Source organism: Salvelinus sp. IW2-2015, unplaced genomic scaffold, assembly GCF_002910315.2.
Source record: "Salvelinus sp. IW2-2015 unplaced genomic scaffold, ASM291031v2 Un_scaffold2408, whole genome shotgun sequence".
Taxonomy (NCBI): Eukaryota; Metazoa; Chordata; class Actinopteri; order Salmoniformes; family Salmonidae; genus Salvelinus; species Salvelinus sp. IW2-2015.
Genome location: NW_019943729.1, coordinates 35,257 through 59,430, shown reverse-complemented (window position 1 = coordinate 59,430; position 24,174 = coordinate 35,257). Strand labels below are relative to the sequence as shown.

The 24,174-nt window shown below is 41.9% G+C and overlaps 2 protein-coding genes and 1 long non-coding RNA gene across 3 annotated transcripts in view; 1 reads left to right on the top strand and 2 right to left on the bottom strand.

Moving 5' to 3' along the window:
- Nucleotides 1-9,950, bottom strand: part of LOC112073890 (protein Hook homolog 3) — a 54,199-nt gene extending 44,249 nt beyond the window's left edge. Inside the window, exon 1 of the mRNA XM_024141124.2 lies at nucleotides 9,568-9,950. Within this exon, the coding sequence (XP_023996892.1) occupies nucleotides 9,568-9,624 (57 nt within the window). The 5' untranslated portion in view covers nucleotides 9,625-9,950. The remainder of the gene's footprint in view (nucleotides 1-9,567) is intronic.
- A 411-nt stretch (nucleotides 9,951-10,361) lies between these two features.
- LOC112073891 (uncharacterized) lies at nucleotides 10,362-11,827 on the top strand. Its single transcript, XR_011476709.1, has 4 exons — nucleotides 10,362-10,458; nucleotides 10,998-11,164; nucleotides 11,391-11,469; nucleotides 11,714-11,827. It is a non-coding gene; the product is annotated as an uncharacterized lncRNA (long non-coding RNA).
- A 7,465-nt stretch (nucleotides 11,828-19,292) lies between these two features.
- Nucleotides 19,293-23,674, bottom strand: LOC112073888 (phospholipase A2). Its single transcript, XM_024141122.2, has 4 exons — nucleotides 23,567-23,674; nucleotides 22,824-23,052; nucleotides 20,217-20,323; nucleotides 19,293-19,899 (listed from the first exon to the last, which is right to left on the bottom strand). Exons 1-4 carry the CDS (start codon nucleotides 23,607-23,609, stop codon nucleotides 19,751-19,753), a joined length of 528 nt encoding a protein of 175 aa, XP_023996890.1. The 5' UTR covers nucleotides 23,610-23,674; the 3' UTR covers nucleotides 19,293-19,750.
- Nucleotides 23,675-24,174: the final 500 nt, after the last annotated feature.

The window sequence follows — 24,174 nt, the reverse complement described above, 5'->3', positions numbered from 1 at the left end:
CTGCAGCTAGAGAGAGGGCCCCAGTGTTATCAGGTAGAAGGAGGCCCCAGTGTTATCAGGTAGAGGAGGAGGCCCAGTGTTATCAGCTATGGGACTCCCAATCACGGCCGGTTGTGATACAGCCTGGAATCGAACCAGGGTGTCTGTAATGACGCCTCTAGCACTGAGATGCAGTGCCTTCGCTACTTAGCTCCCGAGTGGCGCGGCGGTCTGAGAGAATGACTAGATGATCTGCTTTCATGGAGGACTGGCTTGAAATGGGAGGATGAATCACACCATTTATTTTCAAATCTATTGGTTTTCTACCCAAAGTTCCAAAGGAAAATGTTGTGATTTAATWAACACGAGAGAACAGCAAAATGGATAAGAGTGTGGCGGTAGAGCAGGAACAGCTGCATCTTGTGGTCAACCTGGTATTTTCAAACTAAATGGTAAATGCAAACAAACAAAGGGAATACATACATAGTATGGAGAAGCAATACTCCAAGCCACAGCTTCATACTACTTGTTAAACATAGAGAACCGATACTAGAGCTGGGACAATAAACCGATAGTTATCGACACCGACCATATCGATCACTTATCACAGGCATTTTGCTGATGTCGTTCATTACGATAAGTAGCCTATATTAGAGATATGTGAAGTTTGAAATTAAATGTTTGCTAATATGGGTTATAAACTTAATGTTATCGCATCAATTCAGGCAATTTATCGCCCAGCTCGAACTGATACTGTGTACTGCTTGTTGGGGTTGGCATGAGGGGTCCATAGGTGACTTTCGACAATTTTGGGGGGGGGGATTCCTCATGTCTAACTCATTGGTAGGAAGAAGTTTGGTCCAAATCGGATGTTGGGTACTATATTCATTGAATACTATCTGAATCCTATAATTTGRGCGCAATCAGTCCGTAGACTAATTTCTCAGTGATCAAATTATATTTAAACAAAATAATGTTTCAGGAATGATAAATAATTTYGGTTACTAACTACAGAAACAAATTCAAAACAAATCAGATGGTGGGTGACAAAATCCTATTTTTTGTGCTTTTTGAAGTGGAATGACCCCAGTGGAACATAAAGGCCCCGAACAGGTAGGCCTAATACCCCTGGTGAAGTCAACGACAGACTATTAAAATTGCAGGTGAGTGTAAGTGATGAAGGATAACACTGTCAGACACAGAGTTGCTTGGCTGCCCTTGAAAGCAGTCTGATCCTGGTCATGGCCTGACTCTGATATGGGTCCTCAGTTCTTCTTGCCCCAGTTCCACCCCTCCAGTTCCGTTTTTTCTCTGCCCATTCCAGTTCCAGCCTCATTCCTGTCTTTTCTTCTGCCCATTCCAGTTCCACCCCTCTAGTTCCTGTCTTTTCTCTGCATTCCAGTTTCCTGTCTTTTCTCTCCATCCAGTTCAACCCTCCAGTTCTGTCTTTTATCTGCTCCAGTTCCAGTTCCTGTCTTTTATCTGCTCCATTCCAGTTCCGTCTTTTCTCTGCTCCATTCCAGTTCCAGTTCTTTTCTCTGCTCCATTCCAGTTCCAGTCTTTTCTCTGCTCCATTCCAGTTCCACCCTCTAGTTTCTGTCCTTTTCTCTGCTCCATTCCAGTTCCACCCCCCTCTAGTTTCCTGTCTTTTCTCTGCTCCATTCCAGTTCAACCCCTCTAGTTTCCTGTAACTTTTCTCTGCTTCATTCCATTCCATTCAAAAATCAAAAGTAACAGTCAGTATCTGGTGTGGCCACCAGCTGCATTAAGTACTGCAGTGCATCTCCTCCTCATGGACTGCACCAGATTTGCCAGTTCTTGCTCTGAGATGTTACCCCACTCTTCCACCAAGGCACCTGCAAGTTCCCAGACATTTCTGGGGCCGTAGCCCTCACCCTCCGATCCAACAGGTCCCAGACGTGCTCAATGGGATTGAGATTCGGGCTCTTCGCTGGCCATGGCAGAACACTGACATTCCTGTCTTGCAGGAAATCACGCACAGAACGAGCAGTGTGGCTGGTGGCATTGTCATGCTGGAGTATGTCAGGATGAGCCTGCAGGAAGGGTACCACATGAGGGAGGAGGATGTCTCCCTGTAACGCACAGCGTTGAGATTGGAGCTTGTTGTCATTGCAAGCAGTCTGATGACGCTGTGACATCACCGCCCCAGACCATGATGGACCCTCCCACCTCCAAATGCATCCCGCTCCAGAGTACAGGCCTCGGTGTAACGCTCATTCCTTCGTCCGATAAATGCGAATCCGACCATCACCCTAGTGAGAGAAAGCCGCGACTATTCAGTGAAGAGCACTTTTTGCCATCCTGTCTGGTCCAGCGATGATGGGTTTGTGCCCATAGGCGACGTTGTTTGCCGGTGATGTCTGGTGACAACAGGCTATAAGCCCTCAGTCCAGCCTCTCTCAGCCTATTGTGTGGATAGTCTGAGCACTGATGGAGGGATTGTGCGTTCCTGGTGTAACTTGGGCAGTTGTTGTCATCCTGTACTGTCCCACAGGTGTGATGTTCGGATGTACCGATCTGTGCAGGTGTTGTTACACGTGGTCTGCGCACTGCGAGGATGATCAGCTGTCCGTCCTGTCTCCCTGTAGCGCCGTCTTAGGCGTGTCACAGTACGGACATGCAATTTATTGCCCTGGCCACATCTGCAGTCCAGATGCTCCTTGCAGCATGCAAGGCACGTTCACACAGATGAGCAGGAACCCTGGGCATCTTTCTTTTGGTGTTTTTCAGAGTCAGTAGAAAGGCCTCTTTTGTGTCCTAATTTTTCATAACTGTGATCTTAATTGCCTACCGCCTGTAAGCTGTTAGTGTCTTAGCGACCGATCCACAGGTGCATGTTCATTAATTGTTTATGGTTAATTGAAAAAGCATGGGAAACAGTGTTTAAACCCTTTACAATGAAGATCTGGGAAGTCATTTGGATTTTTACAATTATTTTGAAAGACAGGGTCCTGAAAAAGGGATGTTTTCTTTTTTTTTTTTGCTGAGTTTAGTTGTATTACATTATGCAAATGAACAAATAGACTGAAATATGACAGTCAATTGTATTTACATTGACTGGTATTTACATCAATGAATAAAAGCATTTTGCAATGAGATTTTTTCTTCAGGTCATTTTTATACGTTTTAACAGCTTTTCATTATCRGCCAAAAGCCGGCAATTGCTGGCTAACAGAATCCCTGCTGTGGATTAGCATAGAGGCGATGAGTGACCGCCAGCTGGTTAGACGACCCATTAGAGTACATGTTGACAAAATTGGTGTGGGGTTTTACATTTTGCCCTCGCATGCTGCAGAGGCCGAGGGTGAGCCAGACAATACTAGTCAGCATAGGAKACCACACCACCTCATAAGCAACGTCCTCTCCAAGAAACAGACTGGTACAAGGCTCATCCGCCTTCTTATGGTAACGTACTCSGATCAAATCCTAATTCATCTGCTAATCTCATTCAGATTATTGTATAACCTCTAAACCCCTGGCCGTGGTACTCAAGGAGCTCGTTTWTAACAGACATATTCAGTTGTTTGAAAATGACTGATCTCTTTTTGTTTTAATTCAGGTTCCATTTTTCACATCTGTTTGTAGTGTTTAGTTCTCCTCACCTCTAAATGAGCTGCACCTCACTGTCATCTGAGAGARAGCTAAAATGAGGAAATCCTCCACACCCATATACAATTCTAACTGAAAGGAAACAGATGGGTGGAGTGGAGGAAAAACTGAACTCCCAGAGAAAAAAATGTTACCAAAAATATAGCTGCAAGCAGCAATGAACGGGGTTCACAGGATGACACAAAGGACAAGATCAGTTGGATAACAAAGCAAGCACTCCATGTAGGAACAATGTTAATTTATGTGCAATCAGTGAAAGCATTACCATGTTTATCTCTCAATAACACAAAGATGACGCAYGTGAAGTTTAGTCTAGTGCTGTAGGTAGCGTTTCACGGCATACCGAAAAGTGTCTACAACATTAATATCTTAAAATTCTGAGAACATGTAACAAAGTTCTCTTTGATATTAAAGAGAATGGTCTCTTGGGAAACATTACTTACAAATCACAGGAACATTGATATGAAAATGTTAGTTAAGAGTTCAGCTAGTGCCTTCAGAAAATATTCATACACCTTGACTTATTACATATTTTACAACCTGAATTCAAAATGGAATAATCACTCTCTCTCACCCATCTACACACAATAACAAAGCGAACACGTTTAGAAAATGTAGCAACATTTAATGAAAATGAAATACATAATTAACTTCACACCGCTGATCAATACATGTTAGAATCACCTTTGTTAGAATCTGCAACTGGATCCTTGACCTCCTGACGGGACACCCCCAGGTGGTGAGGGTAGCCAACAACCCATCTGCCACGCTGACCCTCAGAACAGAGGCCCCTCAGGGGTGCGTACTTAGTCCCCTCCTGTACTCCCTATTCAACCACAACTGCGTGGCCAYGCATGACTTCAACACCATCATTAAGTTTGCAGACGACATGACAKTGGTAGGCCTGATCTCCCTCAACAAGCCAAAGGAGTTGATTGAGGACTATAAAAAAACGAATCGCCCCCATTCACATCGACAGGGCTTTAGTGGAGCGGGTCGASAKCAGGGGGGGAGGACGATCCCCATTTCGTTTAAAACGTTTAACACCGCTAACTTAACTTTTTATTTAAGRTCAAACAGGGCAAGGGATGAGGGTGTAAGTGAGACTGCTAGAGTCCTACATTTCAAGCTCACACCAGCTAAATTCAGGCCGTACCCTACACAGGCCCGATTGCTTCTGCCAAATTTAAAGCCTGGCCCAAAACAACTTCCTCCGTTAGTAAATCCATGAGCCGCTCCTCTCTGTCCATCACTCACTCCCTGGACACAGGCAGCTCGCTCTGCATGCACTCTGCTCATGGMRCTTCAGAGTAAGTGACTATCCATAGCAATGGCTTCGCTTGGCCTGCTTTACTCAATGAAAACAGAGAGCAGTTAGCTACTTTTCATTACTCTAGAACTTTTTTTTTTTTAACTCTAGAAACATTATTTTTGGGTGAAATATCTCGTCTCTTATATTTGGCAAGTTTGAAACACTTCTAACACCATGTTATGATCTTAGTTAGATATGACTGTACTGTGTGTGGCAGAGCAGTTTCAAAATGTAACTGATACATTTTGTGACACTCGAACCCGTACCCTAGTTATTGATGAAAGAAAGTCCCTACCCGGCCCTAACCCGGGACCCATCGKGCTGGGTCGGGTAGCAGAGCTCTAAAGACTGCTTACAACGGCGCAACCTATAGGCCTATCACTGCCATGCTTTTTGACCAAATTACTCAGTTTCTGTGTACCAAAAAAAARAAAAAAAGMTGGTCAAATAATTTGAGCATTTCAACCATGTCAAGAAAAGAAAAATATATATAGCTGCAAGCAGCAATGCTGGGTTTCAGCTGTGGGACTACTGTGACACATCACCCTAGGATAAGCTACTTYCGTACTGCTTACCACGCTTGCCAAATATCAGAACTCAGAATCAAACTGATCATGCAATAAACATGTTGGATAATTTTTTGCAACTAGATCTATCTTTCTTTAAGACATAAGCACCATCTATGGATCCACATCTTCAACCACAATGTTTTCCAGGACTCTAGCTCAAACAAAATGGCTGCTATGAGCCAATAAATTGCATGAATGACTTTCTGTCCAACAGCGCCACCATGCACTAGGGCTGGGCGGTATACTGTATTTTACGATATACCAGTATTGATGCATGGACAGGTTTGGGTTTTTAACTTTACCTTCTATAAAAACGGTATTTGAATGTTTGGTTTGTTAAAATGTGATACGCCGTGGGGAATGTCCATTTTTATAGTTTACTTTTTATAGTTTCAATTAGAAATCTGGTTTCTCAATAAAAACTAAGGGACTTGCTTGCAGTTCCTACCGCTTCCACTGGATGTCACCAGTCCTTAGAAATTGGTTGAGGTTTTTCCTTTGTGTAATGAAGAAGTACGGCCATCTTGAATGACAGTCACATGAAGTGGATTGTTTGAGAGAGGCACATTACCAGAAAAGTTGCGTCAGTTTGTTTTCTTTTTGTATTGAACACAGATCATCCCGTCTTCAATTTGATCGATTATTAACATTGAAAAATACCTAACGTTGTATTACAAAAGTAGTTTGAAATGTTTTGGTAAAGTTTACATGTAACTTTTTAGATATTTTGTAGTGACGTTGCGCAAGTTGGAAGCTGTGTTTTTCTGGATGAAACGCGCCAAATAAATTGGCATTTTGGATATATATCGACGGAATTAATCGAACAAAAAGGACCATTTGTGATGTTTATGGGACATATTGGAGAGCCAACAAAAGAAGTTCGTCAAAGGTAAGGCATGAATTATATTTGTATTTCTGGGTTTTGTGTTGTGCCTGCAGTGTTGAAATATGCTACTCTCTTTGTTTACTGTTGTGCTATCATCAGATAATAGCATCTTATGCTTTCGCCGAAAAGCCTTTTTGAAATCTGACATGTTGGCTGGAATCACAACGAGAGTAGCTTTAATTTGGTAACTTACATCTGTGATTTAATGAAAGTTTGATTTTTATAGAATTTTATTTGAATTTGGCGCTCTGCATTTTCCCTGGCTATTGGCCAGGTGGGACGATTACGTCCCACCTACCCCAGAGAGGTTAAAAACAAATTCTTATTTACAATGACAGCCTACACCGGCCAAACCCGGACGACGCTGGGCCAATTGTGCGCCACCCTATGGGACTCCCAATCGTGGCCGGTTGTGATACAGCCTGGATTCGAACCAGGGACTGTAGTGACGCCTCAAGCACTAAGATGCAGTGCTTTAGACTGCTGCGCCAGTCGGGAGCCCCCGAAAAAGACCCATTGAAATCATTTAGAATGTATGCCTTGCCACCCTAGAGTCACGCACTACTCATAAAGAAAATGTAGAACTTTGATTATTCAAAAACATTAAATATCAAATACCGTCATACCGTCCAATTAAAAAAAAAAAAAAAAAAATACCCTGATATATTTTGGACACATTAGCCCAGCCCTACCATGCAGCCAAACTTAGCGATACTTTACAGGTTAACTAGGCTCATATGCCTGAGCATGTGTGCCAAATTTCATCACTCAAACACATCAAGAGTTAAAAACAAATGCGTGTTATTGTTATTTATTTCACCTTTATTTAACCAGGTAGGCAAATTGAGAACACGTTCTCATTTACAATTGCGACCTGGCCAAGATAAAGGTTAAAGTTATAGCACCACTGTGTGATCGATCTGAATGTGCTTACATGTGTTGAGTATTGACTGTGTTTGGAACATGTGTTGTTACAATATGAATATCCTTGCCTGATTTCTATGTATTTATGTGCCAGACCACACCCATGWGAAGGCTTATTGGTCAATAGTGGCCATGTTGTTTTAGGTACTAATCTGGAAAATACTGAGTTGGGAGAACCTTTTCCATAGATGCCACATGTCAAGTTTCGTGCAGACCGGTCTTTCGGTAACAGAGGAGTAGCGTTTTAAGTGTTTATCACAAAATTCTGAATGGTGGAAAAATMCATCATGGCAGCAGACCTTACGGGTCCTTGAGGCAAATGTGTTCCTTGTGAGGATTGTGACCCATGTACCCRAATTTCATGACTCTAGGTCAAATGTGGTGAGGGGTTGTGACCTATCAAAGTTAGCATTTGTGGCTAATTGGCATGAGAGGGTGTAGTCCTTGGCCCTTTACCATCATGCCAAGTTACACCCTCCTGGGCCTTACCATCTTACAGGAATGTGCATGTTAATGTCCTTGCGAGAAGAACCGGTTTATTAATAAYGAACGGCAACAAATAMAACACATCCAGAGTTKCTGCTGAACCCCTATTGATAATMATTCAGAACAATAGACTGCAGTTCATTTAGGGAGATTCAAAAGTTTGTCCAATTACTGTCCATTTATTGCCCAGTTGTCCCAATAAGGAAAATACACTTTGGTATGAGTGTGCTCAAAACAATGGCATTAGGCCCAGTTCCCTTGACACCAGTTTCCTGCAGAGGAGGACTTTTTGAGAATATTTTAGTAAACCCACACTTTCCAGGGTTCAGGCTTCAGCGACATGGCCTAGGCTACTGTGTGTATACTCACAATGCTTGCTGACAGAGGGAAACAATGTTCTCTTGTTTACTGTGTGAGTGGTGGGCCTGYTTCAGTATATTTTAGCAACAATGCTAAACAGCTATGTGAGGAATGTGAGCCAACTATATTACTTCCAGGGAAAGGAGCAGGAGCAACTAGATCTATCTTTCTTTAAGACATAAACCTTAACTGGCGGGCTATCTTCTCAATATGAATGCATTTGAACTACTGTCTGTGGCTCGCTAGCTTTGGACCAGTAACGTACAATGTATTTTTTTTTAACTTAGTTATTAATGGAATAAATATATCACACCCAAATCATCATGATCAGTTTCAGATTGATGGTGTGGTAGAAACATTTGAAAACTCCCCAATATCAAGAGACGTCACAATCACAGTGTCACAGTGTGCTCAATGTCACAATCTCAGGGATAGATAAACCCAGCCATGATGACTTAGAAGAGGATGTTTGTACCTGCTTCGTCCAGATAAAAAATATTAATTAAAACTAGCTAACTAAGCCATATTAGGCTACACAATCTACATTTTGGTAAGTCAACAACTTTCAATACAACACCGGAACTTTCAATAGACCTGTGTCTACAGTGCCACTGTTCACATTCCATCCCTTGGAATCCCTTTGACACATCTGGACCCACTCACTGTTGYTGTGACCAGTATTTGTCAACCTTTTTGTTATGATAGCTGGACAGAAGGTCAAATAGAAAGCAAAGGTCTCTGTCAACTTCCAATTCAATATTACATTTCAGTAATTAGCCACATGACAACCTGCTGTTAGGAAATTCATGATTGATGGATTGAGTGAGACAGAATCTCAGCCACAGGATAATTTAGAAGAGGGCTCCTTAGAGAAGRACGCATGTACAGTATTGATGTGTACAACTTGTCTATCCATGGCGGGGGTATCCTTCAACATCTCTGATTAACGTATGTGAACTAGCTACTAGAGTTTTATGTTGTCTGGTTGTTAAAATACTGATAGCTAATTGTCTACCATAGTTAAGGTACTTAACTTAAACAGCTGGCTATATGACTACTGCTTGAGGATGATGAGATTTTAAAACGTATATCGTTTTAAACTCTTGATGACAGCGTTTTAAACTCCTGTCATCATCCTCAAGCAGTAGTCATATAGCCAGCTGTTAAACTATGCTTGTTATCTTAACTAGGGTAGACAATTAGCTAACGTTAGTTATCAGTATTTTAACAATCAGACAAGATAAAACTCTAGTAGCTAGTTTACATATATATACACACCACAGATAGGTAACGCGTTGGCTACCATAACTTTCCTAGGTTTGGTAGACTTGATTTTGGCGCTAGCTAAAGCCAGACAACGTAAACTAAACACATTTAGTCTACAACCGTTCATTAAACCGAGAAAATTTATTTATACGTACCCATGTCAAAAGGCTCTCRCACAGTTCAACTCGATCCACAGAATCCAAGGTACTCATCGTACTGTAGGTARCTAGTCCAATTAATCCACGTTGATCGCCCTTCTTTATCTGAAAATGGCTAGCCAGCCAGCTATCGAGATGAAATCAACAAGACCGACACGTCTGATCAACTGGATGACCAAAACGAGGTATTATTATTTGTAAAAAGCTAGCTAACCGGTTTTCCYGACAGAACGGATACGGTCCCACGCTGTTTTCACTTGCATTAATGCATACAACGTCGAAAGTAAATGTTATTTAATCATAAACAGAGACGCTAAGACACACATCTACCGGTCACCCCTCTGTCAAGCTTTTTCCAACCAGCTGGGATGGTCGTCACTAGTTACCACCGCCACAAAGTCCTCAACTCTGCCTATTTCTACAATTTATCTTCTTAAAATCAGATTTTAAACCTAACATTAACCACGTTGATAAGCCTAACCCTGAATTAAGACCAAAAAGCTCATTTTTGTATTCAGACTTTTTTTTAACGATATAACACATTTTGACTTTGTGGCTGTATTACCTAGTGGAAACCCAAAAAAGATACCACTCTGAAGTAGGGGAAACCTCGACCCTGAATAGGATCAACCATCTTTATCAACGGTAGTTAGTCCAGAATACCTCTAAAGAAATCCCAGTAATCATAAGCATATGTGAAGAAGTACAAAAAAACATTGACTGATTTATTCCATGAAAATGTGAATAAACACATTGAGTTGAATTTAGAGCAGGCAGTAATTGGGACGCCATTTGRAGGTAGGCTGGAAAAGGACCTTTCTAAGAATGCGGAAGTGGAGCAGTGAATTCCTATGGATCTTTCCTATTGTACTTCAGTGCAATGGACAGGTAACCAYAACCTTCAGCAAACTGCTAACATTTTGCCTAACCCAAACCTTAATTATGGCCAAAAAGGACATTTTTGTTTTCAAATAGATAGGGTGATACTTTTAGCTTGTAAACATTAACGTACCTGACCTTATTTAGCCCCTTTTCGTTCTTATTATCTGCATTGGCTATAGTTTAGCAATACGACAGATATAGCCTAAGTCATATTTAGCTATRAACTCTGGCTCTGCGTTGAGTGGTTTGCGTTCTGTAGCTAGCTAACGGTAACGTTTTTTTTTAAACTTATTTTATTTTTTATTTCACCTTTATTTAACCAGGTAGGCCAGTTGAGAACAAGTTCTCATTTACAACTGCGACCYKGCCAAGATAAACCAAAGCAGTGCGACACAAACAACAACACAGAGTTACACATGGAATAAACAAACGTACAGTCAAATAACACAATAGAAACGTTGCCTCACTATAGCTAGCTAGATAGGGGGAGTTGTGGGCTGAATGTAGCTAAGTGACTCATATTTACTCTCTCTGTTCTAAACCAGTTCTATAGGATATGATTAAGTGGGATGGATGAAAACAATGAATGTGGCGAGGTGGACTATTTGCTGCAAGCTGAAGGCTCACTCATAGAGGGAGTCAGCAACCCAGTCCTGTTGGTTGTCGTTCTCAGTGTCACGTTCCTGKGTGGACTGGTAACTCTGCTCTGCAGGTCTAGTAATTATTGACATTCTTATGGGAATAAATGGTGTTGTGATGTTTTTTTGTAACCAGTTATTAACTTAATTTTTTTATTTTATTACTTTCTTAAATCAAACATGTATTTTGTTTTCAACTGATATGCCAGTGAATGTTGTAGTTGGCAAGTTGTAGGCGGGTTTCTAATATCTGAACCTAAAGATGTTTTTTTTGTTAATTCTACACATCTCTACCTGCAGAAATGAGCAGTATAACATCCACCCAGAGAACCAGGAGCATGTTCGTGCTGTCCGGCAACAGCTACAGTCCGAATCGCAGGTGTGACGATCTGCCGCTGTAACTGTCCCATTCGCAGATCCTTTGTACTTTCTGGATCATGTTCATTAGGCACCAAATGGAAGACAATGTACTGATACAAAGAGGGACTATCTGRACTAGTTTAATCCATTTCAAAACGTTTTTCTATTGTGTGCCCTAATGAACAGGACCCTGGTATTRTATCTCATTAGTTTCTCCTCCGTGAAAGTATCATACCACATCCCTCGCTCTGTCCGTCCCTCAGGAAGCTGAACCAGCCGAACCCAGGCAACAGTTCTATACAGACATGTCCTGTCCRGTGTGTCTACAGCAGGCCGTGCTGCCTGTGGAAACTAACTGCGGCCACCTCTTCTGTGGTAAGTGTGGCTGTCGCACTAGACTGATAGAAACAAGGAATCAGAACCAGGCCATAGCAGAGTATGTGAGTGGAGCGAGGAGTTGGACGCTGCCCAATTTGACTGGAGCGAGTTTCMTAAAGGCCGGAGCGTCAGCCGCTTYGTCTAATTCAATTTTACTCCAGTAGCGATCAATTCACGAGTTCTTTACTGACGTTATTGTCCCCATGGGGACATTTTGTTGCAGTGTCATGTATACGTTTAAAGGGTGTTTAAATAACAAAACAAATTGACAATACAACTTTCATAACAGTTACATACCAATAAAAAGAGACTAGACTGCTGGCCTTACTGGGCCAATAGGAACATTAGACTGCTGGTCTTACTGAGTCTATAGGAACATTAGCCTGCTGGCCTTACTGGGTCGATATTAACATTAGCCTGCTGGCCTTACTGGGTCAATAGGAACATTAGCCTGCTGGCCTTACTGAATCGATGTTAACATTAGCCTGCTGGCCTTACTGGGTGGATAGGAACATAAGCCAGAGCTATTTAGGAGGGATATCACACCTGGCACAAATTATTGTCTAGTTGTGTTTTTCCTGCCGAGGGGTGCCCTATACCTGCGCCCAGAGGGGAGTAGTTCAAAGTCCGGGTACAGGGCGTGGCTTGGGGAGGGCCCTGACCTTAAAGATCTCATCCAGGCCTGTCTGTTTGACTCCAAGTACCTTGCTTGCTGTGGTGATAATCCTCAGCATATTTCTCTGGCTGACAGTGGAATTGCCAAACCAACAAACAATAGAAAAAGTTCATGGCATGCCAGCCCAACATGCATTTATGGTATACTTGTGTGCTGCCATAGCTCTTTGCTTTAGCTACTGTCATCTAGTATGCTAAATATTTTCATAAAGAAACTGATAAAACACAGGTGAAAAATCAAGGTGAGTTACAATGTTCCCTTTTTTCGGCACTGAGTAAATATCAGGTCTGCTGAGCACAAACTTGAACATTGTTAAAATTCTGTGCAACTTGCAAGCGCGCATTTACTGTGAACATTGAGGCTGTACCTGCTTTAAGTTACNTTACTGTGAACATTGAGGCTGTACCTGCTTTAAGTTACTGTGAACACTGAGGCTGTACCCGCTTTAAGTTAATGGTTTACTGTGAACATTGAGGCTGTACCCGCTTTAAGTTACTGTGAACATTGAGACTGTACCCGCTTTAAGTTACTGTGAACATTGAGGCTGTACCTGCTTTAAGTGACTATGAACACTGAGACTGTACCTGCTTTAAGTTACAGGTTTACTGTGAACACTGAGGCTGTACCTGCTTTAAGTTACAGGTTTAACAGTGGCCATGTAGGCTACTGTGTCTATTTGATCATAATGTAGACCTACCAGAGTGGCCTACCATCTAAAACAATGCATAAATGCATCCCATAACATTTTAACATGGAAATAGCTGTTCTATCATTCATACTACAGTAGCAGCCAATGTGAGGTCTTCAATGTAGCCCTATAGTGCATGAGAATTTTGAAGAAAAAAAATAGATGCAGGGCTTGACATTACCCTGTTGATCCACTTGTCCTTCAGACGAGGCGGGGACTGAACATGTTTTATTTTTTGATGCAAGAAACCACGACAAAATAAAATGCATTATTATACCATTATTACAGAGAATCAGACAAATGATATAACCCTCTGCCTTTTGGCTACGTAGCTTATTCAAGCCTGGCTCAAAATACAACACTGCCCCTTTAAGACAAAAAAAAGCTCTTTACCTGACTAGCTTTTTAAAAATGTCTGGAATTGTATATGTGCGGTGCTCTTGTTGGAAGCAATCACTCCCCTATAGCTGACTACAAATGATCTATAACTGGGCTAGTAACTCACTAAATTGCAAAGGATATAAAAAAAATGTGCACACTTGGCCTAATGCAGCTCTCAGTTTGATCTCAAAACAAGCGCATCTACTCACGACCGCTCATGCTGTAAGCACAGTCCAGTTCAAAGTAAATGGCACAGATCCATATATGGCAATGGTCAATTTGAATATAGGCCTTACTGCAGCTCTGATTGGTTATGGCGCACCAGTCTGTGTAGAGTACGGGCTGAGTAGCAGCGTGTCAATGCAATAGAATCCTACTCCGATGTGTTCTGCCTACAACGCAATCTCGTGCATAGTTAGTTTTTGTTTCGGGATGTTGTATGAAAGTGGCTAATATTGCGTTGATTCGATCACATTTGCCACAGTAAAGGGAAACGTTGACAGTGTTAACAGGAGAAATTCTAGAACAATGGTGACCACCTCTTCTGAGTCCAGGTCACTTTGAGTCAAAATGCAAGCGGAGATCTTACCATTCAGATTTTCTAAAAAATGTAAAGCCTACACAACATTAACCAATTAAAAACAGTTCTGGAGCAATTGATGGTTTGTGCAGTAAACTATAGGCCCAACACATTGTCACTGCATATTTGTCACTGCATGGCTTTGCTTGAATTGCCCTGCCAATGCATTGTTGTTTGGACAATAAAAAAAAAATATATATATATCTAAATTTGAGGTAGGCTATATGATCACACCGGTAATAGATCCGTTGTATTACTTGTGAAGCACAGCTGAGTGACCATACATTTAAATTATTTGCTTTTTATACTGAACAAAAATAGAAATGCAACAAGATTTTACAGAGTTACAGTTCATATGAGGATATCAGTCAATTTAAATAAATGCGTTAGGCCCTAATCTATGGATTTCACATGACTGGGCAAGGGTGCAGCTGTGGGTGGGCCTTGGAGGGCATAGGCCCACACACTGGGGAGCCAGGCCCAGCCAATCAAAATGAGTCTCTCCCCACAAAAGGGCTTTATTACAAACAGAAATATTCCTTACCTGTGGCCAATGACCTTGAGCCTTCTTGGACTGGCACTTCTGATGTAAATCTATGGCAGCACCCACGGGGGCTTGAACTGCCTAGCTCTCCCTGAAGATTCTGTGGTGACCTGGTATCCCCACGAGTGACACTGAGCCAATCACGGCGCAACTAGAGAAAATGACCAACGCCTCCTGGCTGGCTGCCCCTCCTCCACAGGAAGCACTGAGCTCAGGCTGAAAAAACTGCATTTTGGAGCRGCTTTATTAACTAAAGGATTTTTTWWWAAATATATATTTGACATTGTTTGCAAACTGATATGTAACAMGAATTAATGTCAAAATAACATGCAAAATAGGCCAATTAAAAAGTTGATTTAAAAAAATATCTATATTATGAGCGCTTCTCACAGTAACCTTTTCCTGTTGTTAATTAAAATAATTTTCATTCAAATCATTTGGTTTCAAATTATTTGGTTTCAATAACTTGTTTTCAAACCAAATGGTAGGATGGAAATGGAGTGGAAAGCTCAGTGCTAGAGGCGTCACTACAGACCCTGGTTCGATCCCGGGCTGTATCACAACCGGCCATGATCGGGAGTCCCATAGGGCGGYGCATAATTAGCCCAGCGTCGTCCGGGTTTGGCTGGGGTAGGCCGTCATTGTAAATAAGAATTTGTTCTTAACTGACTTGCCTAGTTAATTAAATAAAAATAGCTTGTTTTTTTTTCTTCCCCGGAGCGGTTGGAAAGGACGTGAACCGCCGGAGCAGTGTGCAAGCAGAGCTCCATGAGCAAGGGGTTTCCGACCACTCAACTCTGCTCACATACTCTAGGCCAGGCCTCTCCAACCCTGTTCCTGGAGAACTACCATCCTGTAGGTTTTAACTCCAACCCTGTTCCTGGAGAGCTACCATCCTGTAGGTTTTAACTCCAACCCTGTTCCTGGAGAGATACCCTCCTGTAGGTTTTAACTCCAACCCTGTTCCTGGAGAGATACTGTCCTGTAGGTTTTCACTCCAACCCTGTTCCTAAAGAGCTACCCTCCTGTAGGTTTTCAACCTAATCTAGTACACCTGATACTAATAATTAGCTGGTTGATAAGCTGAATCAGGTTAGTTACAACTGGGGTTGAAAGGAAAACCTACAGGAGGGTAGCTCTCCAGGAACTGGGTTGGAGTTTAAACTTACAGGAGGGTAGCTCTCCAGGAACAGGGTTGGAGTTAAAACCTACAGGAGGATATCTCTCCAGGAACAGGGTTGGAGTTAACCTACAGGAGGGTATCTCTCCAGGAACAGGGTTGGAGTTAAAACCTACAGGAGGGTATCTCTCCAGGAACAGGGTTGGAGATAAACCTACAGGATGGTAGTCTTGGCTTCGGAGAAACACAGGGTTGGAGAGCGCCTGCCGCTTTCACACAGCGTGTCAGAGTTGGAGTGATGATCTAGAGTCAGATTCCCTCCCCGTCCATATAATCTCATTCATTATGATTTAAATGATGATCCATAATCGTATTGATTGATCTCAAAACTGATCCTAGATCAGCACTCCAACTCTGAGAACCTTAGTGAATACGTGCCCAGGTTCTGTTAGTTTTATTCCTGTCTGCGTCCGAATGGCACACTGTCCTATTCCTATATAGTGCACTACCCATAGGGACTCTGGTCAAAAGTAGTGCACTATGTAGGGAATAGGGTGCACAACATTCTGTTTCCATGGTGATGTGGAGCTAGCTCAGCTTGTCTCGTTGGAAGGCAACACATATAATGCCTTTTTTACTCAACAAAATAAATAGTTACGCACTTGAGTTTCAGATGGTAATAGTAAATAATAACAAGTTCTACTTCCTGCATTCAGAAAGAGTTGAAACATGGCGATATCCAACTGTTGTCATTTTCAATTTAAGGAAATCACCTGTTTTGAATTTGTCCCAAATGGGACCCTCTTCACTATGTAGTGCACTACTTTTGACCAGGGCCTAGAGGGTAAGCCATATGACCCTGGTCAAAAGTAGTGCACTACATAGGGAATAGGGAGCCATTTGGGATGAACACTAGGACATGTGAGACTCCATTGTTTAACATAAAAGGGCTATCGCTTCATTGGTCCCGCTCGTGTAACCAATGGCCTGAAGGATGTTTTATGTGACAAAATGTTTAAATGTTTTAAATTGTCAATTTGTTTAATTGTTCATGAATAGGTTCATTCTTTGCGGTGTTCTGTCCCACCTGTCCTGCGGTTGGTTGTGGCTAATTGCGTAGATTTAATTATTAAATATCTGTCTTTTCATTTTTTATTCTGATTTATTTTTTTAATTTAGAGGAATTCCACCACTTTTCCGTAAGTAGTGGTCTATAGGGGCGGCAGGTAGCCTAGTGGTTAGTGTTGGACTAGTAACCGAAAGGTTGCTGGATTGAAGGTAAAAATCTGTCGTTCTGCCCCTGAACAAGGCAGTTAACCCACTGTTCCCCAGTAGGCCATCATTGTAAATAAGAATGTGTTCTTAACTGACTTGCCTGGTTAACTATAAGGGATGCCATTCAGGACAAACTAAGTTGTATACTGGAGATGATGAATATGAGGTTTAACAGTGGTGGAATGTCCCTTTAATTAAACTGGTAGTACTACTTCTGGTGCACTGTGATTCTCTCTGACCAGTTACCATGGTGAGGGAGCACAAGCATTTTGCTACACCCACAATAACATCTGCTAAATATGTGAATGTGACAAACAACATTTGATTTGACTGATTCCCTCTGATGCTGGGTTGTTATGGTTTCTTAGACTTAGCAAACAAATTAATAAAATACTTTTATTTTTATTTTAAGAATGGGATGAAACTTTGTTTGTTCCAAAGATTTTTCCTACAGATGAAATGAGATTATTGTATTTTTCTTTTAGGCCTACAGATGAAATCACGCCATTAGATTCTAACATGCACACGCCAACAATTTGATGGCTTTGTTTTGGAGCAATGTCGTCATATTGCTGTGGGATTCTAACACACACACGCCATTAGAATAATGTCCTTACTGTTTTCTTTGTACATTGAAAATGTCAGTCTACAACCTGTTTATAGAGCTGCTGTTTGAGACCTCAGTCATGGACTTAATGGTACACCCCCACCAGGTCTGTCATGGTGATAAAATCACACTGTTAATCAGACCCATGAATCACATGAGCAGTGGGTACAGTCAAGTACTGTAGGTCTTTATTATACACACACCACTAGCCAGGACAAACCTGAGAGAACTCTAGTCTCTCACACACACACACAGTGTAACAGCATCAGCGACGGGTACAGGAGGGCTGTTCGTATCCACACATGAAGTCAGGCCAGACAGCGTATTTAAGGATGAAGGGAGCTCTCCTCAGACACCTGGCTGCCTCCCGGTCACACCTGCACAGAATCTTGTCACACCTGTTCTTGAGGGACTCTAGAACCTCCGGACAGAACAGACCGGGTGGAATTTAGAACTCTTAGAATGCAATAGGACTAAATAGAATAAAATATAACTGTACTTTTTCACATTATCGATGGAAAATTGCCCCTTTGCTTCAGACCTGGAAATACAGCTTGTATCCACAGTTGTTACTAGTTACCACAACCACAAAGTCAACATTGGCTATATCATAAATATGCTTTTAGCTTTTCATTTAAGGTTAGGGTTAGGCATAATGATGAACCACTATCCCAGAGAATGCTTAGGAGTACAGAAATAAAGTGTTGCATTATGGGATGTGTAGTTCYTACCGCAGTTGGACATCTTGTTCTCACAGGTCCACTGGTACTTGTCCGTCTTGGTCTGACAACCCAGATCCTCAGCCTTCCCATAGCAACAGTCATGCTTGTGACAGCACCTTGTGGACAGAAAACAACNGTCCCGCTCGTGTAACCAATGGCCTGAAGGATGTTTTATGTTTGTATGTGACAAAATGTTTAAATGTTTTCAATTGTCAATTTGTTTAATTGTTCATGAATAGGTTCATTCTTTGCGGTGTTCTGTCCTGCGGTTGGTTGTGGCTAATTGCGTAGATTTAATTATTAAATATCTGTCTTTTTTTCATTTTTTATTCTGATTTTTTTTTTTTAATTTAGAGGAATTCCACCACTTTTCCGTAAGTAGTGGTCTATGTAGGGGCGGCAGGGAGCCTAGTGGTTAGTGTTGGGCCAGTAACCGAAAGGTTGCTAGATTGAATCGAGGTAAAAATCTGTCGTTCTGCCCCTGAACAAGGCAGTTAACCCACCGTTCCTAGGCCATCATTGTAAATAAGAATTTGTTCTTAACTGACTTGCCTGGTTAAATATAAGGGATGCCATTCAGGACAAACTAAGTTGTATACTGGAAGATGATGAATATGAGGTTTAACAGTGGTGGAATGTCCCTTTAATTAAACTGGTAGTACTACTTCTGGTGCACTGTGTTTCTCTCTGACCAGTTACCATGGTGAGGGTGCACAAGCATTTTGCTACACCCGCAATAACATCTGCTAAATATGTGAATGTGACAAACAACATTTCATTTGACTGATTCCCTCTGATGCTGGGTTGTTATGGTTTCTTAGACTTAGCAAACAAACAAATTAATAAAATACTTTTATTTTTATTTTAAGAATGGGATGAAACTTTGTTTGTTCCAAAGATTTTTCCTACAGATGAAATGAGATTATTGTATTTTTCTTTTAGGCCTACAGATGAAATCACGCCATTAGATTCTAACATGCACACGCCAACAATTTGATGGCTTTGTTTTGGAGCAATGTCGTCATATTGCTGTGGGATTCTAACACACACACGCCATTAGAATAATGTCCTTACTGTTTTCTTTGTACATTGAAAATGTCAGTCTACAACCTGTTTATAGAGCTGCTGTTTGAGACCTCAGTCATGGACTTAATGGTACACCCCCACCAGGTCTGTCATGGTGATAAAATCACACTGTTAATCAGACCCATGAATCACATGAGCAGTGGGTACAGTCAAGTACTGTAGGTCTTTATTATACACACACCACTAGCCAGGACAAACCTGAGAGAACTCTAGTCTCTCACACACACACACAGTGTAACAGCATCAGCGACGGGTACAGGAGGGCTGTTCGTATCCACACATGAAGTCAGGCCAGACAGCGTATTTAAGGATGAAGGGAGCTCTCCTCAGACACCTGGCTGCCTCCCGGTCACACCTGCACAGAATCTTGTCACACCTGTTCTTGAGGGACTCTAGAACCTCCGGACAGAACAGACCGGGTGGAATTTAGAACTCTTAGAATGCAATAGGACTAAATAGAATAAAATATAACTGTACTTTTTCACATTATCGATGGAAAATTGCCCCTTTGCTTCAGACCTGGAAATACAGCTTGTATCCACAGTTGTTACTAGTTACCACAACCACAAAGTCAACATTGGCTATATCATAAATATGCTTTTAGCTTTTCATTTAAGGTTAGGGTTAGGCATAATGATGAACCACTATCCCAGAGAATGCTTAGGAGTACAGAAATAAAGTGTTGCATTATGGGATGTGTAGTTCYTACCGCAGTTGGACATCTTGTTCTCACAGGTCCACTGGTACTTGTCCGTCTTGGTCTGACAACCCAGATCCTCAGCCTTCCCATAGCAACAGTCATGCTTGTGACAGCACCTTGTGGACAGAAAACAACACGATCATGTTGTTGATGGGAGTTATTAACTCTGGTACAATGTATAAAGTACTTTGAGAAGTTATGTAAATCCACTCTGCTATCCACTACGTGGAGGACAGTGGCTTTGGGTTGTGTCCTCTTTATGTAGCAGGTCATCAACAAAGCAGAATTCASTCCATATTTTTTCCAAGCTCAAAATGGAGGGTCTGAGAAACGAGCTGTTGGCCATGGGATAGGAGACAGCAGGGCCGGATCTAGCCTTTTGGGTGGGTCCTAACCCGAGATTTGGTCAACTATTAGGCTAACTATTAGAATTTTAGCAACCAGAAAATGGCTGAGAGATTTCTACATATTGCACCTTTAATGATATCTGTGAGTGTGACTAACACAATGAATTMGGGCCCACTGGAGGTCAGACTCCCTGGGCACGTGCCCTGAATGCCCAGCCGGTATTTGGCCATGATTCCTACAAGTTTAGATACAGTTAAAGTCAGAAGTTTACATACACTTAGGTTGGAGTCATTAAAAATWGTTTTTCAACCACAGCACACATTTCTTGTTAACAAACTATAGTTTTGGCAAGTCAGTTAGGACATCTACTTTGTGCATGACAAGTAATTTTTCCAACAATTGTTTACAGACAGATTATTTCACTTATAATTCACTGTATCACATGTCCAGTGGGTCAGAAGTTTACATACACTAGTTGACTGTGCCTTTAAACAGCTTAGAAAATTCCAGAAAATGATGTCATGGCTTTAGAAGCTTCTGATAGGCTAATTGACATCATTAGAGTCAATTGGAGTGTACCTGTGATGTATTTCAAGGCCTACGGTTCAAACTCAGTGCTCTTTGCTTGACATCATGGGAAATCTAAAGAAATCTGCCAAGACCTCAGAAAAAGAAATGTAGACCTCCACAAGTCTGGTTCATTCTTGGAGCAATTTCCAAACGCCTGAAGGTACCACATTCATCTGTACAACACCATAACGCCATACCGCTCAGGAAGGAGACGCGTTCTGTCTCCTAGAGATGAGCGTGCTTTGGTGCGAAAAGTGCAAATCAATCCCAGAACAACACCAAAGGACCTTGTGAAGATGCTGGAGGAAATAGGTACAAAAGTATCTATATCCACAGTAAAACGAGTCCTATATCGACATAACCTGAAAGGCTGCTCAGCAAGGAAGAGCCCACTGCTCCAAAACCGCCATAAAAAAGCCAGACTACGGTTTGCAACTGCTCATGGGGACAAAGATTGTACTTTTTGGAGAAATGTCCTCTGGTCTGATGAAACAAAAATAGAACTGTTTGGCAATAATGACCATCGTTATGTTTGGAGAAAAAGGGGATGCTTGCAAGCCGAAGAACACCATCCCAACCGTGAAGAACGGGGTGGCAGCATCATGTTGTGGGGCTGCTTTGCTGCAGGAGGGACTGGTGCACTTCACAAAATAGATGGCCTCATGAGGGAGGAAAATTATGTGGATATATTGAAGCAACATCTCAAGACATCACTCAGGAAGTTAAAGCTTGGTCGCAAATGGGTCTTCCAAATGTACAATGACCCCAAGCATACTCCCAAAGTTGTGGCAAAATGGCTTAATGACAACAAAGTCAAGGTATTGGAGTGGCCATCACAATAGCTCTGACTCAATCCTATAGAAAATGTGAGGGCAGAACTGAAAAAGTGTGTGCGAGAAGGAGGCCTACAAACCTGACTCAGTTACACCAGTTCTGTCAGGAGGAATGGGCCAAAATTCACCCAACTTATTGTGGGAAGCTTGTGGAAGGCTACCCAAAACGTTTGACCCAAGTGAAACAATTTAAAGGCAATGCTGAAGAATAAAATATGAAATCATTTTTCTCTCTATTATTCTTTCACATTCTTAAAATAAAGTGGTGATCCTAACTGACCTATGAAAGGGATTTTTACTAGGATCAAATGTCAAGAATTGTTAAAAACTGAGTTTAAATGTATTTGTCTCAGGTGTATGTAAACTTCCGACTTCAACTGTAACTGGCTAGACTAATGTACCAATCTGAAAATTGTTAGCTGCCATCTCTAATTGAGTGACTGTCAGTGAAGGGAGGAGGCGTCAGCTGGGGGTAAGGGAGGAGGAGACAAAACTGCTGATGTACCACAAAATCTCGAACTGTACACCTATTCTAACTCTCAACAGGAAGTTGAGACACCGACTGAGTTCCTAAAAAGAAATCAAAAATATATATTTTTGGGGTGGGGCCAAAAGCCACCGCTTATGTTGCTTATGCCTAGAGCCGGCCCTGGCAGACAACACCCACATTACAGCATGAAATGACTGTTTGTGGATATTCAATGTCTGTGGATGGATTTAAAAATCAGAGTTGGTGCCAACCGGGTTTGTGCCTAAAGCCACAGCTGTAATTACACCAGGGCTAAGTGCCGAGTCCTAGTAGACTTTTGACCAGGGCCAACCAGTCCTTGTCCAGTAGTAGCTGTGTGTGTGTGATGGTACTCACCAGTCAGCCTTGTCTCGGGGCCATCCCTGGCCTCCCAGCCCGCAGTAACATCCATACATGATGTAAGCCACCGCCGACCTCTCAGTGCTGCATTTAACGACGCCCGCCAACTCCAACAAGCCCCGCTTGTCCCGCCGCCGCCATCGCTCCGGTAACCGGGAGGTGACGGTCGGTGTTGTCACTAACTCAGTCCCTTCATAAGATCTGGTTATCCCGTCGATAACATGCTCTAAATTTAGATTGTAATAGGTATTGTTAAATAAACGGTTGATGTATGAACTATAACCGCTGTGAGTGTGTGTATACTTACAGAGAGACAAACACACAGGCTACAGTGTACAGCAAACTAAATTGATGTACAATTTGACGGCTTTGATTTTGGAGAAATGTTCTCATTGCTGTAGGATTCTAACACGCACACGTTAACTTTCCCCTGTTCTGTAGGCTGTCCTTTATAGACCAGACAACAGTCTGTTGTACAATGCAGGAACACTACTGTGGGATTCACCTATATGACAAATACATACATAAAACTGTTTTGTGTCGAAAAGGATGAAAATCCCTTTTAGTGATAACCTATAGCCTTCACCCCTTTGGGCATATGTGCACCCATTCCAATTGACGCACAGCTTTTTTAGATTTTCTGAAAATAACCACGCAATATAATTTGACATCAATGCTGCTGTTTAGATACAATTGTGTAAAACTACTTTTCTGAAAGTGACAGAGAACAGAACACTTACCCGAGAACAGCAGCAAAGCGAGGTATAAAGCAGACATCTCCATGCAAGCCACGCGCCTAGTAATGGTCTTCTGTTCTAGAGCGCGTCAGTTTATGACCGCGTTTCCCAAACTAGGGGTCGCGACTCCATGTGAGGTCGCATGATATGAAAATGGGGTTGCGGGAGCAGTGGCGACCATCATTCAGTTTTCAGTCCCACATTTTTAGCACTTTTTTTTAAATGAATGTGAAATTACGGTAGCTTTGATTGGACTGATCATGTCAACATCTTACTTTCAAAATATTAACTAGCAGTCATCATCATGACAGTCGACAAGCTACTGGCAAATCCTTTTTAATCCTTGTCATATGAAGAGAAATAATGAAGAGAAATTATCAGCCATTGAACAAAGATTACACATCAAACTGGAAATCGCAAATTCAACAAGTAATCGTTTGGAAGGAATAAGTGGCTAACTGCAAACATTGCAAAGCAACCACGAACGAATGGAGTGGCTGTGTGTTTTTTTTTCCAGAGTTCCCACCATAAATACAGAGAATGCCAGACTTGGATGACAAAGTTTGATGACAGAATTTGCCCACAAAGGACCGCTGCGCCACCTTCACAAG